Here is a 14657-nt window from a genome sequence, read left to right as displayed (position 1 = left end):
GAATTTTTTTTCCCTCAGTAAGTTAAAGTTAATGCTAAACCACTAAAATCTTTATGTAGGAGAAATTGCAAATGCAGTTGGAATGCCCACACTTTGGATCAGATTCTAGATGTGCTGCACTTCAGTTAATATATTTTTCTAGATCAAATGCTATACATACTAAATTATTTCCAGTAGGCAGTGGTGAGTGAGTGTCTTTTTATTAACTCTTCATGTGAGACAGTTTGGAACAAGATACTGTCTTTTTAGTGGCTTTCTTCCAGCACAGAGGAAAATATATGCTTTCAATTTAACTACTGAAGTGGCATGGTAGGTTCAGTTTACTGACTGAACAAAAATGAAATGCTCAGGTCATTTTGAGTATCATATTTGAAACTCAGCCATTATACATCAAAAGTGTTTCTAGCTTAAATGCACTGTTAAGTGACTTGAACAATTCAGACCTCAGATTCCGGAATTTTCTTCGATAGTACTTGATGCTTTTTGAATTGATTTCTCTTTTGTTAATTACATAACAAGATACTTGTATAATTAGGAGAAAAGCTTAGATGCTTCACTGGCATTATACCTTTTATTTTATTGTTGATTTCTTTAGTTGGCCACACTTTCAAATTCCAGGACTGAGGATGTATTTTGATGGATAATGAAGTGTCAGCATCTGAGATATTTTGTACTTATTTTTGCTCGGGCTTCTGCCCCTAACTCTAAAACAGCCAAAGGCACTTCCTTAGGGGAAGAAGTTTCTGTAAGTGTCTATTTGTGGTTTTCTCAGTGAAAAAATGGTTTCTATGCCAAAGACTTTAAAACAGATTACATGGCATTAGACTGGTTATAAATTTTGTCTGTGCCTGGTTTTGATTAACCTGTTCACTCGGGAAGTGTTTTCCTGTATAGAATTGTTCCAGCTGTCTTTACATAATATATATCTTGTCTTCAAAAATACTAATAAATGGGTTTTTTTGTTGATTGTTATTGTTTAGATTTTAATGAAAGCAAAAGACACAGCCGAGTTGTCCTCTGCTCTTCAGACCCCACCCCCATTCTTTAAAGGCATCCCAAACATTTCTAGTTACGGTGACCAAAATTGCTTATTTCTCCTCTATTCCTGAGTATATAGCTGTGTTGTTTAGTACTTAATTGCTTTGAGTTATTCTTGTTGCCATGACAAATTTAAATAACATTGAACTATGTTAGAAGTACTATCATTATTATTGTTGTTACCATTACTTTTACCCACGGAGTAAAGTTGGCTACTTTCTGGGAGAGAAAAAAAAACTCGCATATGTAAATTTACATGGAATTTGATTCTTAGAAGGCGTCATTTTTGTATTTCTATTTTTTGTCTGATTCATGGTTTTCTTTTTCTTATATGTTCAAAGGGAGTTTGGAGAGTTTTTTCTCATTGGATTTTTAACATTTTATGTAACTATTTTTATGTTATTTTATTTCTTTTCCCTTAGATTTTAACAAGAAAAACTTAAGCATCGTTGGATTCCCACGTCAAAGAAAAGTTTCAAGGTAAAGTGGCCTTGGCTCAAGGACTGTGACATTTTAAGGATTTGTCATGGCTTTGAAAATATTCTCTTGAGTATCTAACTCATGAGTTTCAATGTATGGCAATATGTTGTCTCCCTAGAATTTGATTTATTAAAATGTATGACACAAAGGACTCTTTTATATTTAATGCTGTTTATGGAAACTATTTGGAGAACAGAATCTTTGTTCTCTTGCCATTGCAAACTTTTAAAGAACGATGACCTTTTCTTTATCACACCTGCCTCTAAACATGCAAAGAAAAGTTGCATGCTTTTGCAATCTGTCCATCAAAGAAGGGAGCTAGATGTTTTAGAAATGGCTTAAACTTATTTCTCCTCCCTCTCTCTTCCTTCTTCCTTCCTCTCCTCCCTCCCCTTCCCTTTCTACACACACACACACACACACACACACACACACCCCCATCCATGTGAGTTATTCTTCCCTAATCTTCCCAACTCTCTCTCTTACCCTTTCTGTACTTCCAGTCCCCTTGGCTGCAGAATATTATGGGTACTAATTTGATTGACCTAATGTGCTAAAACTTCATGACACATCATCATGGATGTAAGAGAATGTGGAAATGAATGTCTATACTATACACAGTAGCTGTATCTCAGGTACTTCTTAGTAGATCATTGTATGTATTAATTAATAGTTTGAAAGTAACCGAACTATCCCCAACAAAATATCTCCTACACAGTCAGAGTCAGGCAAGGGTCTCAACCTGTGCTTCATTACAGTGGAAGGACCCAGCCCCAAATTCCACTAAGTTGCTCTTGTGCCTAAGCTATTATGACATTGTTTCATGACAGCAAAGGGTTTGCATTTCAATAACACTTTATAGGCAGGGCTCTAACTCCTGTCCTCCTCAGGCTGAGCCTGCTCTGCATTTGAAAATGGCAGAGTTGATCTTGTGAACACACTGGATGGGATACATTTTTGATATATTTCATCCACATCTTTTAAATTTTGTTCTGTATTTAATTTTTACACACAGTATCATCAAGCAGCACATCTAAATATGAGGTTAATTGGAGCAAAGTTGATCCAGGGTCATCAGTGAGGCTGTCTTAACTGACTCAGGAAAGATCACTTTTTTAATGGGGTACATCCATATTTCTCATCTTGGCCATGTTTTAATAGGATCTGAGGCTTGGTTTCTATGATGTCCCTGGCAGGTTGGTTTAACTGTCATGAAGCTAATAAGTGACTAAGGAAAAAGAGACAGGAAGACATTCCTTATTCAGGGATAGTAAAGGCATGCAATGTGTAAGTCACACACATCAGTGGACAGAGACTCACAGAGACACAGCTATTCTCAAATCATGGGTGTTATAACATGCATACCTGTTAAAATGACAGCCTATGCACCATGGTGCTAAGTGTAAAATGGGCTGGAGGCACAAGAACCTGCTTCCTCAAAAGAAACCTGGTCAACCAGACACCAGCTAAAAGAGATGAAAGTATGAGCTAGTGGGGCTTCGTCTCCCGTATCTTGTAATGAGCAGATTGCGGAGGAGACTTGCACCGTGTGGCTGCTGAACCGTCCTTGCAATAGTAGTAGCGCATTCCATGTTGTGAAAAATAGAGATGATAACAGCAGAGCATCCTGCTCTCTCCCTTTACTAAAATTCCCCTGTGTTGCTACAGGTAGGCATTTAAGTAGGTTAATGGGACACATTTAGAAGACAAATTGTCACAGAAGCAGGGGGCATTCCCTTCTTAGATGATTGAAGCAGAGGGAGGGAGATGGTGGCACAGTCAGTCCTGAAGAGCAAGCACTGTTTCAGGGGAGATGAAAAGAGCTGGATAAAAATCCAAAAGGTGTTTCTCACTATTAGAAAGTTAAAATCAAGATGCAGAAATAGGTAGACGGCATTTACTTTAGTATCTATGGACAGACGCTTCCCTACTGAAACATAGGCTCTTACTTTGGATTGAGCTGTAGCAAGACACCAAGGCCTGCAGCCGTCGTCCCTGCAGAGACTCTTTTGTCCTTGGGGAGGTTGGGGGTGGGAGGTGACTGATGAGGAAGGGCAGGATCCATTATCCGAGAGCTCCGTGCTTTTGGGGTCATCGGTCAACTGGTCATGTACATTAGGAATAGACCCTACCAGTCTCTCTGCTCGGGTGCCTCTGAGTCAGAAGAAGCAGAGAGGAGAGGAGAGTCTGGACACTCACAGGTCCTTGGGCTTCATCAGCGTTAAATGAGCAGAAAAAGGTGCTCACTGATGAAACGTCCTGAATTTTAGGAGGGCATCTTACCTGTATTTTCACTGATGGTTGGTGCCCTCGGGTAGAGAAAGTTCAGGGAAGGAAGGTTATTTTTGTTTTAAAGAGAGAAACTCGATTTCTCATGTTGATTGGAGGGGTCTTGCATCAATCACAGCCTGTGGCACCGCCTTGAGCCGCAGCCACACTTTCCAGCCCAGTCTGCCTGCCCCTGCTCCTCCTGTCTGCTCATCTGCTTTCTCAGAAGCCCTGGTCATTTAGCAGGAGCAGGGGAGAGAGGCAGCGAAGAGGGGAACAGAGGGTGATGACAGCCGTGTGGACTCGGTAATAAATGTCTACCTGGAAGCTGCAGATTCTAAAATCGATACTCTATAAACATGTGCAATTATGCCACTTTTTCACACATGTATGCAAGGTGAGCAAAGGTAATAAGGAGTGTTCCCAGTTATGTCCTATCCAAAGATCAAAGAAGAAAGGGAAGGAGGGAGGGTGAGAAGGAAGGGAGGGCGGGAGGAAGGAGGGGCTTGTAACTGATGTTATTGCCCTTATGCTCTTACAGTTGTTCTCGATGTTTGTAATGATTTTTACCCCTGGCCACCACCTCAACATTGCATAGAAGGTACACCAAAAATACTTCAGGGTGAATCGTAGTATTAATTTGAAATGTTTTGTAGTAATCATTTATTTGAAATATGTTAATTTTCTTAAAATTATGTTTAATTTAATCACTTAGTTTTTTTAAGAGACAGGGTCCCACTCTGTCACCCAGGCTGGAGTACAGTGGCACAATCATAGCTCACTGCAGCCTCAAACTCCTAGAGTTAGTGAGTCCTGCCACTCAACCTCCTAAGTAGCTGGGTCTACAGGCTTGTGCCTGTGCCTGGCTAATTTTTCTATTTTTTGTAGAGATGGGATCTTGCTATGTCCCCCAGGCTGGTCTTGAACTCTTGGGCTCAAACAACCCTCCTGCCTCAGTCCGCACGAAGTGCTGGGGTTAACGAGGTGTATAATATCCTTTGGGTGCTGGTGGGGATAGGCAGTGGGTCTGGCTACTCTGTGAGACGAAGCCACAGGATGGCAGGAGGCTGGAGAGGAGAGCGCTCAGGGGAGGAAACAGCATGTCAAGTGAACTGCGCTGGGAAGCATCAGAGACTTTCCTCTTAGAACTTTGGTTTCCATTGGTTTCTGACCTGCCGTCAAAAGGCTTCACTTCCCATGGGTGCTGGCTCTATTTGTAGCATGTTTCGAGAAAATAAGTGCCTGTGGATCTGGGGAGTGTCGGGGAGACGACTCGTAAAGCTCACTCTGTAGACTCCAGCAGAGTATTGGACTCGGGACAGTTTCCTGCTTTTCATTAGCGGCTCCATTGAGCTTTCTGAGAAACAGAAAGAAAGAAGGAAATAAAGACACACACATGTCTATTTTTGAAAATATGAGATAGCATTTGTACCCCAAGGTCAGTGGTCTGAGAAGCTGAATATTTTAGGGATTGCATTATATTTTTTTTCTTGAAAAGATTATAGTTTCCAAAAGCAAGTACAGAGCTTTGTCAAGATGTTAAAATTAGCAATTAAATAATCAATTAAAATAACATGCCATTCCTGAAGTCAGGTACATTTCTGCCATTAATTTTTTAGCTTTGTACTAAATCCTGCATGTGAATAAAACACTGATAGGAGTAGTTACCGCCTTACAACTCAGTGTTTAGAAGTCGGGGCTCATTCTAAGTTTCTGACTAGGCAGGTGTCCTGGGGTCTTCCAACCATTCCAGAGCATGGCTCATAAAGCCTAATTCTTCTCAGGACTTTTTATTAAATAATGTGAACACATGACACACATACTTAGGGAATATAAGCTTTACTCCATTGCATATGGAAAAACGAAGATTTCAGATGGACTTGGTTCTAGGAAGGCAGAGTGGTAGGTCGTGTTTTGGATGGTGTAGAAGTTCCTTCTATGTAGTTTATACATGGGGTGTGGGTGATTCATGCGTCCCACTCACACAGTGTCCACACAGCTTCCTCCGTCTCTCCCTTGGCCTGTATGGAAATGCACCCGTGCAGGGGGAGGGATGGCTTCACAGTGAGTCTTTCCAAGCCTGTCTTTCACCCTCTGAGGTCACACTGACCTTGAGGAACAGCAGTTTCCTGTTTTCACAGGTTTGCTTCCTTCAAGGCACCAGCACCCTCTGCCCTGCCTGCTCCAGGCACATCGAAGACCATGGAGTTGTGTACACATCAGTCTCAGGGTGGCTGTGGCTGGTATTAAACTAGGAGATGGATTTGAATCTCATCTCTTCTTCTTGTCAAATATGAGCTTTTGGGAAAATCATGTAACAATTCCCGGATCTGTAAACTGAGGATGACACTAGTTCTGGTGTTGTGCTGGGGCCAGACGTGCGAGCCTCTCTCCTGACTCTGAGTTCAGTGAGTCCTGTGGGAGCCACCGTGGTGAGAGTGTTGACACCACCCACCAATACTACAAAGCAGGTGCTTTTCTCAGGGCCAGGTGGAGGGCCTGGGTGGGTAGGGCTAGGTGTCAGGCCTAAGTGGGCAGGGCTGGGTGGGTGGAACAAGAGGGCAGGGCCATTTGCACCTTTATCAGCATACCGCTGAGTAGTTCTCACCTCTTAGGGTCTTGGGGAGATAATTAGGGAGATACCTGGGTGTGCTTACCCTGGGGAAGTCCACAGAAAGGGCTCACTTCCTTTATTCTCCCCTTTCATTTCCTCTTTTATTCCAACACAAGGCTTCATGAGGTTTTCCAAACTTTAATGTCTTGGTCGTTTGAAGGCACCTGTTACTTTAATCTAATTTTGATACTGGAGGACAGCATGTAGATCACCTAGACAAGTTACTGGTTTTCTGAAGAAGAAATTATAGCACAGAGAGGTTGAGTAATTAATCCAAGCTTGCAAAGCTATTCCTGGGTCGAGAAGAGGTGTTCAGTGCGAGTGAAAGCACATGACTTCCAGTTCGGCAATGTTTTCACTCTCACACACCACACCACCCCACACTACCCACTAATCCTGCTGTAATTACTTAGGTGCACAAAAAATCACCATATTTACACAAATATAAGTAAATGAAAAAGCTACCAATTTTCTCACCAAAGTAAAATGTTTTACTTGTGATCTATGTGTTCATATTTAATGATGTGTAACAATATCATAATTTTTATGTTCTGTATTTTTTCACTTATATATCTTGATTTAAATGGACTTTATTAATGGAGTAATTTTTAGCTTTCAGAAAGAGTTGTCATTTGAAGATCAAGAACAGCTCCCTAACCACAAAAGAGGAATCGATGCTAAGCTTTCAGCTACACTTCCGAAAGGTAAGGCTGCTCCTCAGTGACCAGCGTGTCTGGGTGGAGGAGTACTGTGTTCGTGTCTGGGTAGAGGAGTACTGTGTTCGTGTCTGGGTGGAGGAGTACTGTGTTCGTGTCTGGGTAGAGGAGTACTGTGTTCGTGTCTGGGTAGAGGAGTACTGTGTTCGTGTTTGGGTAGAGGAGTACTGTGTTCGGGTCTGGGTAGAGGAGTACTGTGTTCATGTCTGGGTAGAGGAGTACTGTGTTGTCTGCATTTCCTCGAGCAGATCTCTCCCTCACCTCCAGCTCACAGTCTCCTTTGTGGCCCTGCCTGCCTCCTCCAAGGATTAGCTTCAATTCCCTTATGTCTCTCTGATGCATTTTTAATCCTCTCCTTTCTCTGCCTTTTTGCCCTTTAATTATAGGCATCCTCAGGTTTTTACTGGAGGCCACCCACCTCTTCTCTGTCCACCCACTCCTGCTGCCTCTGGAGGCTGCCCCAGGCCTCTTAATGCTTCCCAGAGTTAGGGCTTTTTTTTGAGATGGATTCTCGCTTAGCGGCCCAGGCTGGAGTATAGCAGTGCATTCTCAGCTCACTGCAACCTCTGCCTCTCAGGTTCTAGAGATTCTCTAGCCTCAGCCTCCCAAGTAACTGGGATTACAGGTACATGCCACCACATTCGGGTGATTTTTTTGAATTTTTAGTAGAGGAGGGGTTTTCACAAGGTTAGCCAGGCTGGTCTCAAACTCCTGGCCTCAGGTGATCCTCCCAAAGTGCTGGGATTACAGGCATAAGCCACCGCACCAGGCCAGGTCTTTTACATTTAACATCTTGTACCTCCGTGCTGGGCTGCAAACAGCCCATGGTGTGGTCACACCATGACCATCTTTCTTCTTCCCCAAGCAGCACTCACACATGTTTTGTGAATTACTATTTCCACTGGTCAAGGAGCACATGAAGTACAATGTCTGCACCAACTAGAAGCCAATTCGCCCTAGTTTTACCTGTCAACAGGTGTAAACATTGCTTGGTCTTTGTAACTGGAACACTAGTACAAGGAATGATCATTGGTCCCAGCTCACAAAATGTCTTCATCCTGAGTGTGCTGTGGAAACCTTCCTGTGGAAGAAACTGATCTGATGGAAGGGCAGAATTTTTTCTACTCTGAAAGAAAAAGCAAAAGATCATGCCCAAAAGAAATCAGATCAAACACATCTTCTTTTCATAGAAAGTAAATCCATTTTATAAGACCTGCTGATGAATTGGACTCTATCCTGAGGAATTGAACTGATGATGGACCGAGACATATTCTGATGAGGATGGATGTCTGAAGGACCCCGGGGATCTGGCCTGGTAAAGAAAACCCAGACTTGCTGCAATTTTCAAGTACTTACAACACTGTCAGCTGAAGTACAGGTTTATTCTATGTGGCTCCAGAGGCCAAAAGTAAGAATAATGTGTAGAATTACAAGGAGGCAGATGAGATTTCATATCAAAAAGAAAAGTAATCGTCATGGTACCTGGAAATGAAGTGGCCACACTGTGCTCCCATCAGCTCTCCCCCAGGAGTTTCCAAGGGCAACTCAGTGGCCGCCTGTCCGCGGAAGACAGATGCAGACGGCGCCAGAACAGCTGTCAGATGGAACGGCTCTGCCATTATCTAGCACTCTCTGTGAAAGACAAAAAAACCGATTTAATCTGAGACAAAGTTCTTAAAACCTATGCAGATGATCAAAACAATGTATAAGAATGAACAAATCGATATTAACAATAGCTGAGAAGAGCTGATGAGGGAAAGTTCTACATGGCAGAGGTTGTTTCCACCAATCAGAAGGTCGATCTTTCCCTTTCTCTGTTCCGGTTCCTTTATTTGATGCATAATACAACTGATAATATTATGAGTAGAAAAATCAAAAACAGTATGAAATGCTAGGTTCCTTAAGGTTCCACCAATAGTAACTTCATCTGTAATAAACTTTTAGAACACCTAAGCTTGTTAGCTAGTTGTATTAAAAAATGTGTCATAAATGATTATAAAAAATAATTTTTACAAATCAAAGATGATTATTTTATGTATTCACCAGATTGATGTTTCTAAATCAACATGGTCCCTTAAATCTTTAAAAATGCTTTAAAAATGACAGTGCCACACTTCCCCTGAATTTCACCTAAATTCTCTACAGTCTTACTTCACATACCTTTGCTTTTTATTAAAAAAAAAAAAAAAAAAAAAAAAAGAGGCAGATTTGGAAAGACCAGCAATCTCTTTCTTTTCTGATTTAACAGATATGTTAATGATTTTGTGTGTCATCTCTTAGCAATATTATGTTTAAACATGATTTAGTTATAATTTTATTTTAATGACATCAAGTTTTATATGTGGTAAGTTTATAGAAGTTTCTTTCTGTTCATTGCCTGTGAAACTGGGCATTAAAGTGGTTATTACTTTTTCTCTAAGAGACGTCCTCTAAGTGTGTATCACCCAAACAAGTAATCCAGGAATTAAAAATGTTTACGTAGGCCATGCGTGGTGGCGCATACATGTAATCCTAGCACTTTGGGAGGCCAAGGCAGGTGGATCACCTGAGGTCAGGAATTCAAGACCAGCCTGGCCAACATGATGAAACCCCGTCTCTACTAAAAATACAAAAATGAGCCAAGCATGATGGCAGGTGCCTGTAACCCAAGCTACTTGGGAGGCTGAGACGGGAGAATTGCTTGAACCCAGAGGATGGTGGTTGCAGTGAGCCGAGATTATAACACTGCACTCCAGCCTGGGCAGCTGAGCGAGACTCCATCTCAAAAAATAAAAATAAAAATATTTACTTATGTAACATTTATAATATTAAAATAGATTTTTTATTTAGGAATTATGAAGTGGACCAAATATATGACTCCACTTTCTTTAGCGGCGTTATTAAGATACAACACACCTACCATGCAATCCTTTCATTTGAGGTATGCGATTCCATTGGTTTCAGCAGTTCAGAGTTCTGCATCCATCAGTACAGCCAGTTTTAGAACATTTTCATTATTCCAGAAAGAAATCCTACACCTTGCCGCCATCGCCCCTCCCCTGTTCCTCTAGTTTGTAATTGCCTGGTGTACGAGCTGCTTGTCTTTATATTAGTGGCTGCCATCCAAGTGTAAAGTTAAAGGGCTTTACTCTTGTGGGAAGTAAGCTCAGAATATTCCAGATCTGGCCCGGGCTCTCTGGCTGTCGCGTGAAGAAGGAGAGAAGTGTTCTTGGCAGTACCCCTGCCACTAAGATTCCTTTGGAAGATTCTACTGTACTCAGGTTTGGAGGACTGAACTCAACAATGTCCAAACCAGAAATCCTGTTTCTTAGAGCTAATGGAAGAAACTATGTGTCCCAAGAAAAGCACCCCACAGACCAAATTGTTCAGAATATTGACGTTGTACTTACTGCAAAACATATTAGGTAGTTGTAAATAACTTATGAAGTATTATAGTTTTGCTATCAAATTTCCTTAAATAGTCTTATTTGAAAACTAACCTCCAGCTCCTATCAGAAATAACTAAAAAATACACTCATAGAGGCCATATTGCCACAGTAGTACCACTCTGAATTACTCACAGAAGAGTAACAGACCAAGATAGCAGGTAAAATAAGGGACAGGTGGATATGTTCAAAACTCCTGGCCGGGCATGGTGGCTCATGTCTGTAATACCAGCACTTTGGGAGGCCAAGGCAAGCAGATTATGAGGTCAAGAGATTGAGACCACCCTGGCTGACATGGTGAAACCCCCTTCTCTACTAAAAATACAAAAATTAGCCGGGCATGGTGGCGGGCGCCTATAGTCCCAGCTACTCAGCCTCCCAAGTAGCTGGAACTATAGGCGCCTGCCACTACACAGTGAAACCAAAAAATCACTAGGTGATTTTTCGTATTTTTAGTATACCAGGGTTTCACTGTGTTAGCGAGGCTGGTCTCCATCTGCTGACATCGTGATCCATCCCCCTTGGCCTCCCAAAGTGCTGGGATTACAGGCGTGAGCCACCACACCCAGCCAAAGGATATCTTTTAAATTTTCTGTAAGTCTGGAATTACATTAAATTTTATGAAGTTTTTTTTTTTTAGAATTTTATCTGATGGATAAAATTTATTTTATTCTCCTATTTTATTCACAGTACTCTTATTCACAGCATTGCTAAAGGTAAAACTCAATAGCTGTTTGTTGCCTGACTTAGCTATAGATAAAAAATACCTGTTTTGCAATAAGAAAAGAAAAAGTTGTCAAAACAACTGGATGGGAAAACAATGAAGTTTTGAAAGAACAGGAACTTTTAAGATTATCAATCAGAAGGTAACTGTGGCAGAACTGTAGGTAGGTTTTATAAATAAAACAACAGAGTTACAACATAGATTCCCACATAGTCATTCCCAAAACAATGACTTTTATCCTTGATGTCTTTAGTATTGACTTTATGCTAATAATACAAAAACATGTTTATATGATTGATAGTAATATAAAATAATATAAAACATGGTTTATATAATAATATAATATAAAATATGTAATATAAATCATGTTTTATATATATATATGTTTTTGAGACAGAATGGGGCTCTGTCACCCAAGCTGGAGTGCTGTGACATCATCTTGTCTCACTGCAACCCCTGTCTCCTGGGTTCAAGCAATTTTCCTGCCTCAGCCTCCCGAGTAGCTGGGATTACACATGCATGCCCACCACACCGGGCTAATTTGTTTGTATTTTTAGTAGAGACGGGATTTCATCATGTTGGCCAGGCTGGTCTCAAACTCCTGACCTCAAGTGATCCATCCACCTCAGCCTCGTAAAGTGCTGGGATTACAGTTATAAGCCACCATGCCTGGCTATTATTATTAATAATAATATAAAACAAATATGTAATATAATGCACATTAATTATATTACATATTTGTACAAACTTGGAGAAAAGAGGCAAAACTCAAAATGTCTCTCTGTTGCTTCTTTTTGTCTTGTGCGTCATTTCTTATAATCCCGTTTCTATAGGAATGAGGCATATCTTGGTAATTGAAAATATATTTGTGAGAAAGAATAGACTGAGAGGTCATTAATTGTTTGCTGGAAAGATTTATTTATTTTCCTTTAAAAATTTACTATAGGTTTTCACTAAGAATTAGTAAGCTCGTCAGTATATTTAAAGTATAGTTTATGTTATGACCTCATTTAATTCCTCAGTGAAATGATCAGAGAGGACCCTACGTTGATGGATTCTAGTTTCCAGGAGAAGTAGGCTTGGCATAGCTTTGCATTGAACCTGGGCTTGACTGAAGAGAGTTTACTGCTGGGCTAGTGGCATCTGTACTGGGTAACCAAGGGCCTGGGTGTCTAAGGCACAGGCTGTGTATTTGAAATTCTAGGACCGGGGGAATCAGTGATTCTCAGTGGTTCTCAGTCTAGGACAGCCCCTAAGGGGCTTTAGAAATATGTGACATTTTTGTGTCGCAGCAACTGGGGGTGATTTAACATTTCTAGGAGAACCTGGGACATTCAACATCCTGCGGTGCAGAGTTCACAACAAAGCCACTTCCCACTTAGAAGCCATTAGTGCCCCCGTAGTGATCTGTGAGCTCTCCAAAGCCAGCTTCCTGAGCACATGACCCTGATGAGGTACATCTGCGTGCCTGCTACATCCCTTGTCTTATGCGCAGAAGCGGACGGCTATCAGAGGGCAGTGTTCCCTGGTGGGCAGTAGGAAAGTCTACCTTTCCTGTGTGTGGGGAGCTAGCACACTCTCCCAACTAGGTCTTTCCTTCTGGAACATGGGAAATAGAGAATGGCAGGAAGCAACATGTTGCTTTGCTTTTCCTTATACTGTGGTAATCTTTCCAAAAAATCCCTTTAGTTGCATTTCTATAGAAAAATTGTAAAAGGTATGGCTTGAACCCATGCCTCAAACATATAACTGAAAAACAGAAAATATTAATAGCATCCTGAGTAGCATAATCACCTCTCCCCTCCCCTCCTGTCTTTTCCTGTCCTTTCCTCTCCTTTCTTTCTACACCACTCTTTCTTTTTTAGACAGGGTCTCATTCTCTCACATGCCTCATGTGTAGAGGCATGATCTCGACTCATTGCAGCCTCAACCTCCCAGACTCAAGTGATCCTCCCAACTCAGCCTCATGAGTAGCTGGGATTAGGGGCATGTGCCACCACACCTGGCTAGCTTTTTGTATTTTTTGTGGAGATGGGGTTTCGCTATATTCTCCAGGGTGGTCTTGAACTCCTGGACTCAAGGGATCTACCTACCCTTGGAATTTGGTTTTGATAGCTTCTTGAGCTGTCTTTTGAGAAATATGGCTCCACTATCCTCTTTGGGGTTTAAATAACTAATTAAAACCCTTTGTTTTTGTCATCCTTGAAAATATTTTCAAAATATGTCCTACCAGCTATTAAAGTTTTATCACCGTAATCTCTCCAGGGCTAATTTGCTGACGGGGAAGCTGTTGTTACTGGTCAAGCCTCCTCTCACAAGACTGCGTGGCAGGTGCACCATTCTCATTATACCCCTGTCTTCTAAATAGGAGCATAATTAGAATGAGGACTTCTCTGCCTCCAACTACTCTGGTTCCTGGGTAGGCCAACTGAGAGACCTTTTTGAAGTCAGAGGGAGAGAGTTTTTGCTTTTTGGAAGCCAGCTACCTTAACAAATTCAAATAAAGTTTTAAGGTGACTATCACTTAAAAGTAAATGAAGAAAAAACAAGGCTTCTATCTCTGAACACAAAGGGCAGTAAAGCTATGTGTGTGTATGTATGCATGTATGTGTGTGTGTGTACACACGTGTGGATGTGTGTAGTTTTGACTCATTACTAAAAATTACCGCTTTGAGAAAAGAAAACGGAAATTGAAGCAGTTGAAAATGAAATTCCTTTGAGTTTCTCCTTTGACTCAGCCTTTCAAAACTTTTCATTGGCCCTGGCCCCAGGCTGCCCAGCCAGCCCCCTCTCTTACTCCCACCCCATTCTGAGTCCTTCATAGGACTCACTCAGATGAGCCCTTATGAATTTAAGCTATTGAGGAGGAGGCAAAAAGAGAGACTTTTATTCTCCATGAACTGTGGCCATTTCTCCAAAGAAACAGTTGTCTGGCATCTCAGTAATATCTTTGTAGTCAGTATCATGTGAGAACCTCCCAACCTCAGCACAACGTTTGTTCTCTTTCCCCAATGCTGCCAGAAACTTTGGGGTAATTGCCTAACCCATCATCTACCTAAATTATAGCAAGACAACATTGTTAACATTTCCTTCCAGTGAAAGCCTGTGCAGGGAGGCGGAGGACCTGTGTTCATCTAAACTGTAGCTAATTGAAGCAGCCACTTTAGGCTCTGTTGGAAACACAATCAGATAATTACAGCCATTTACAGATTCCCAGAGAGGGTGGAGGAGGAGTGGCCATGAGTTCATGCTTGTAGCTTGCTGATGGCCCTGTGGGGTTCACGATCCTGGTCTCTACTTTTGTAAATGATTTCCATAATAGAGGCTTAGAATACTTTGTTAAACCAAACCAAAGTTAGAAACAGTTATTGAGATTTCTGCCTAAAATACCT

The 14657-nt window shown here is 41.4% G+C and overlaps 1 protein-coding gene across 50 annotated transcripts in view; it reads left to right on the top strand.

The window, feature by feature from the left end:
• Window positions 1-14657, top strand: part of SVIL (supervillin) — a 269934-nt gene that overhangs the window by 158213 nt on the left and 97064 nt on the right. For all 50 annotated transcript variants that reach the window (XM_078329736.1, XM_078329734.1, XM_078329733.1 and 47 more), the window contains 2 exons: window positions 1461-1518; window positions 7013-7104. Coding sequence is in view for 7 of the 50 variants with exons in the window: in XM_035307029.3 (XP_035162920.3) it covers window positions 1461-1518; window positions 7013-7104 (150 nt within the window). In the remaining 43 variants the exon portion in view is untranslated. The remainder of the gene's footprint in view (window positions 1-1460; window positions 1519-7012; window positions 7105-14657) is intronic.

Source organism: Callithrix jacchus, chromosome 7 (assembly GCF_049354715.1).
Source record: "Callithrix jacchus isolate 240 chromosome 7, calJac240_pri, whole genome shotgun sequence".
Lineage (NCBI taxonomy): Eukaryota > Metazoa > Chordata > Mammalia > Primates > Cebidae > Callithrix > Callithrix jacchus.
The sequence above is the reverse complement of the archived record's forward strand: the minus strand, read 5'-3'. Positions and strand labels throughout refer to the sequence as shown.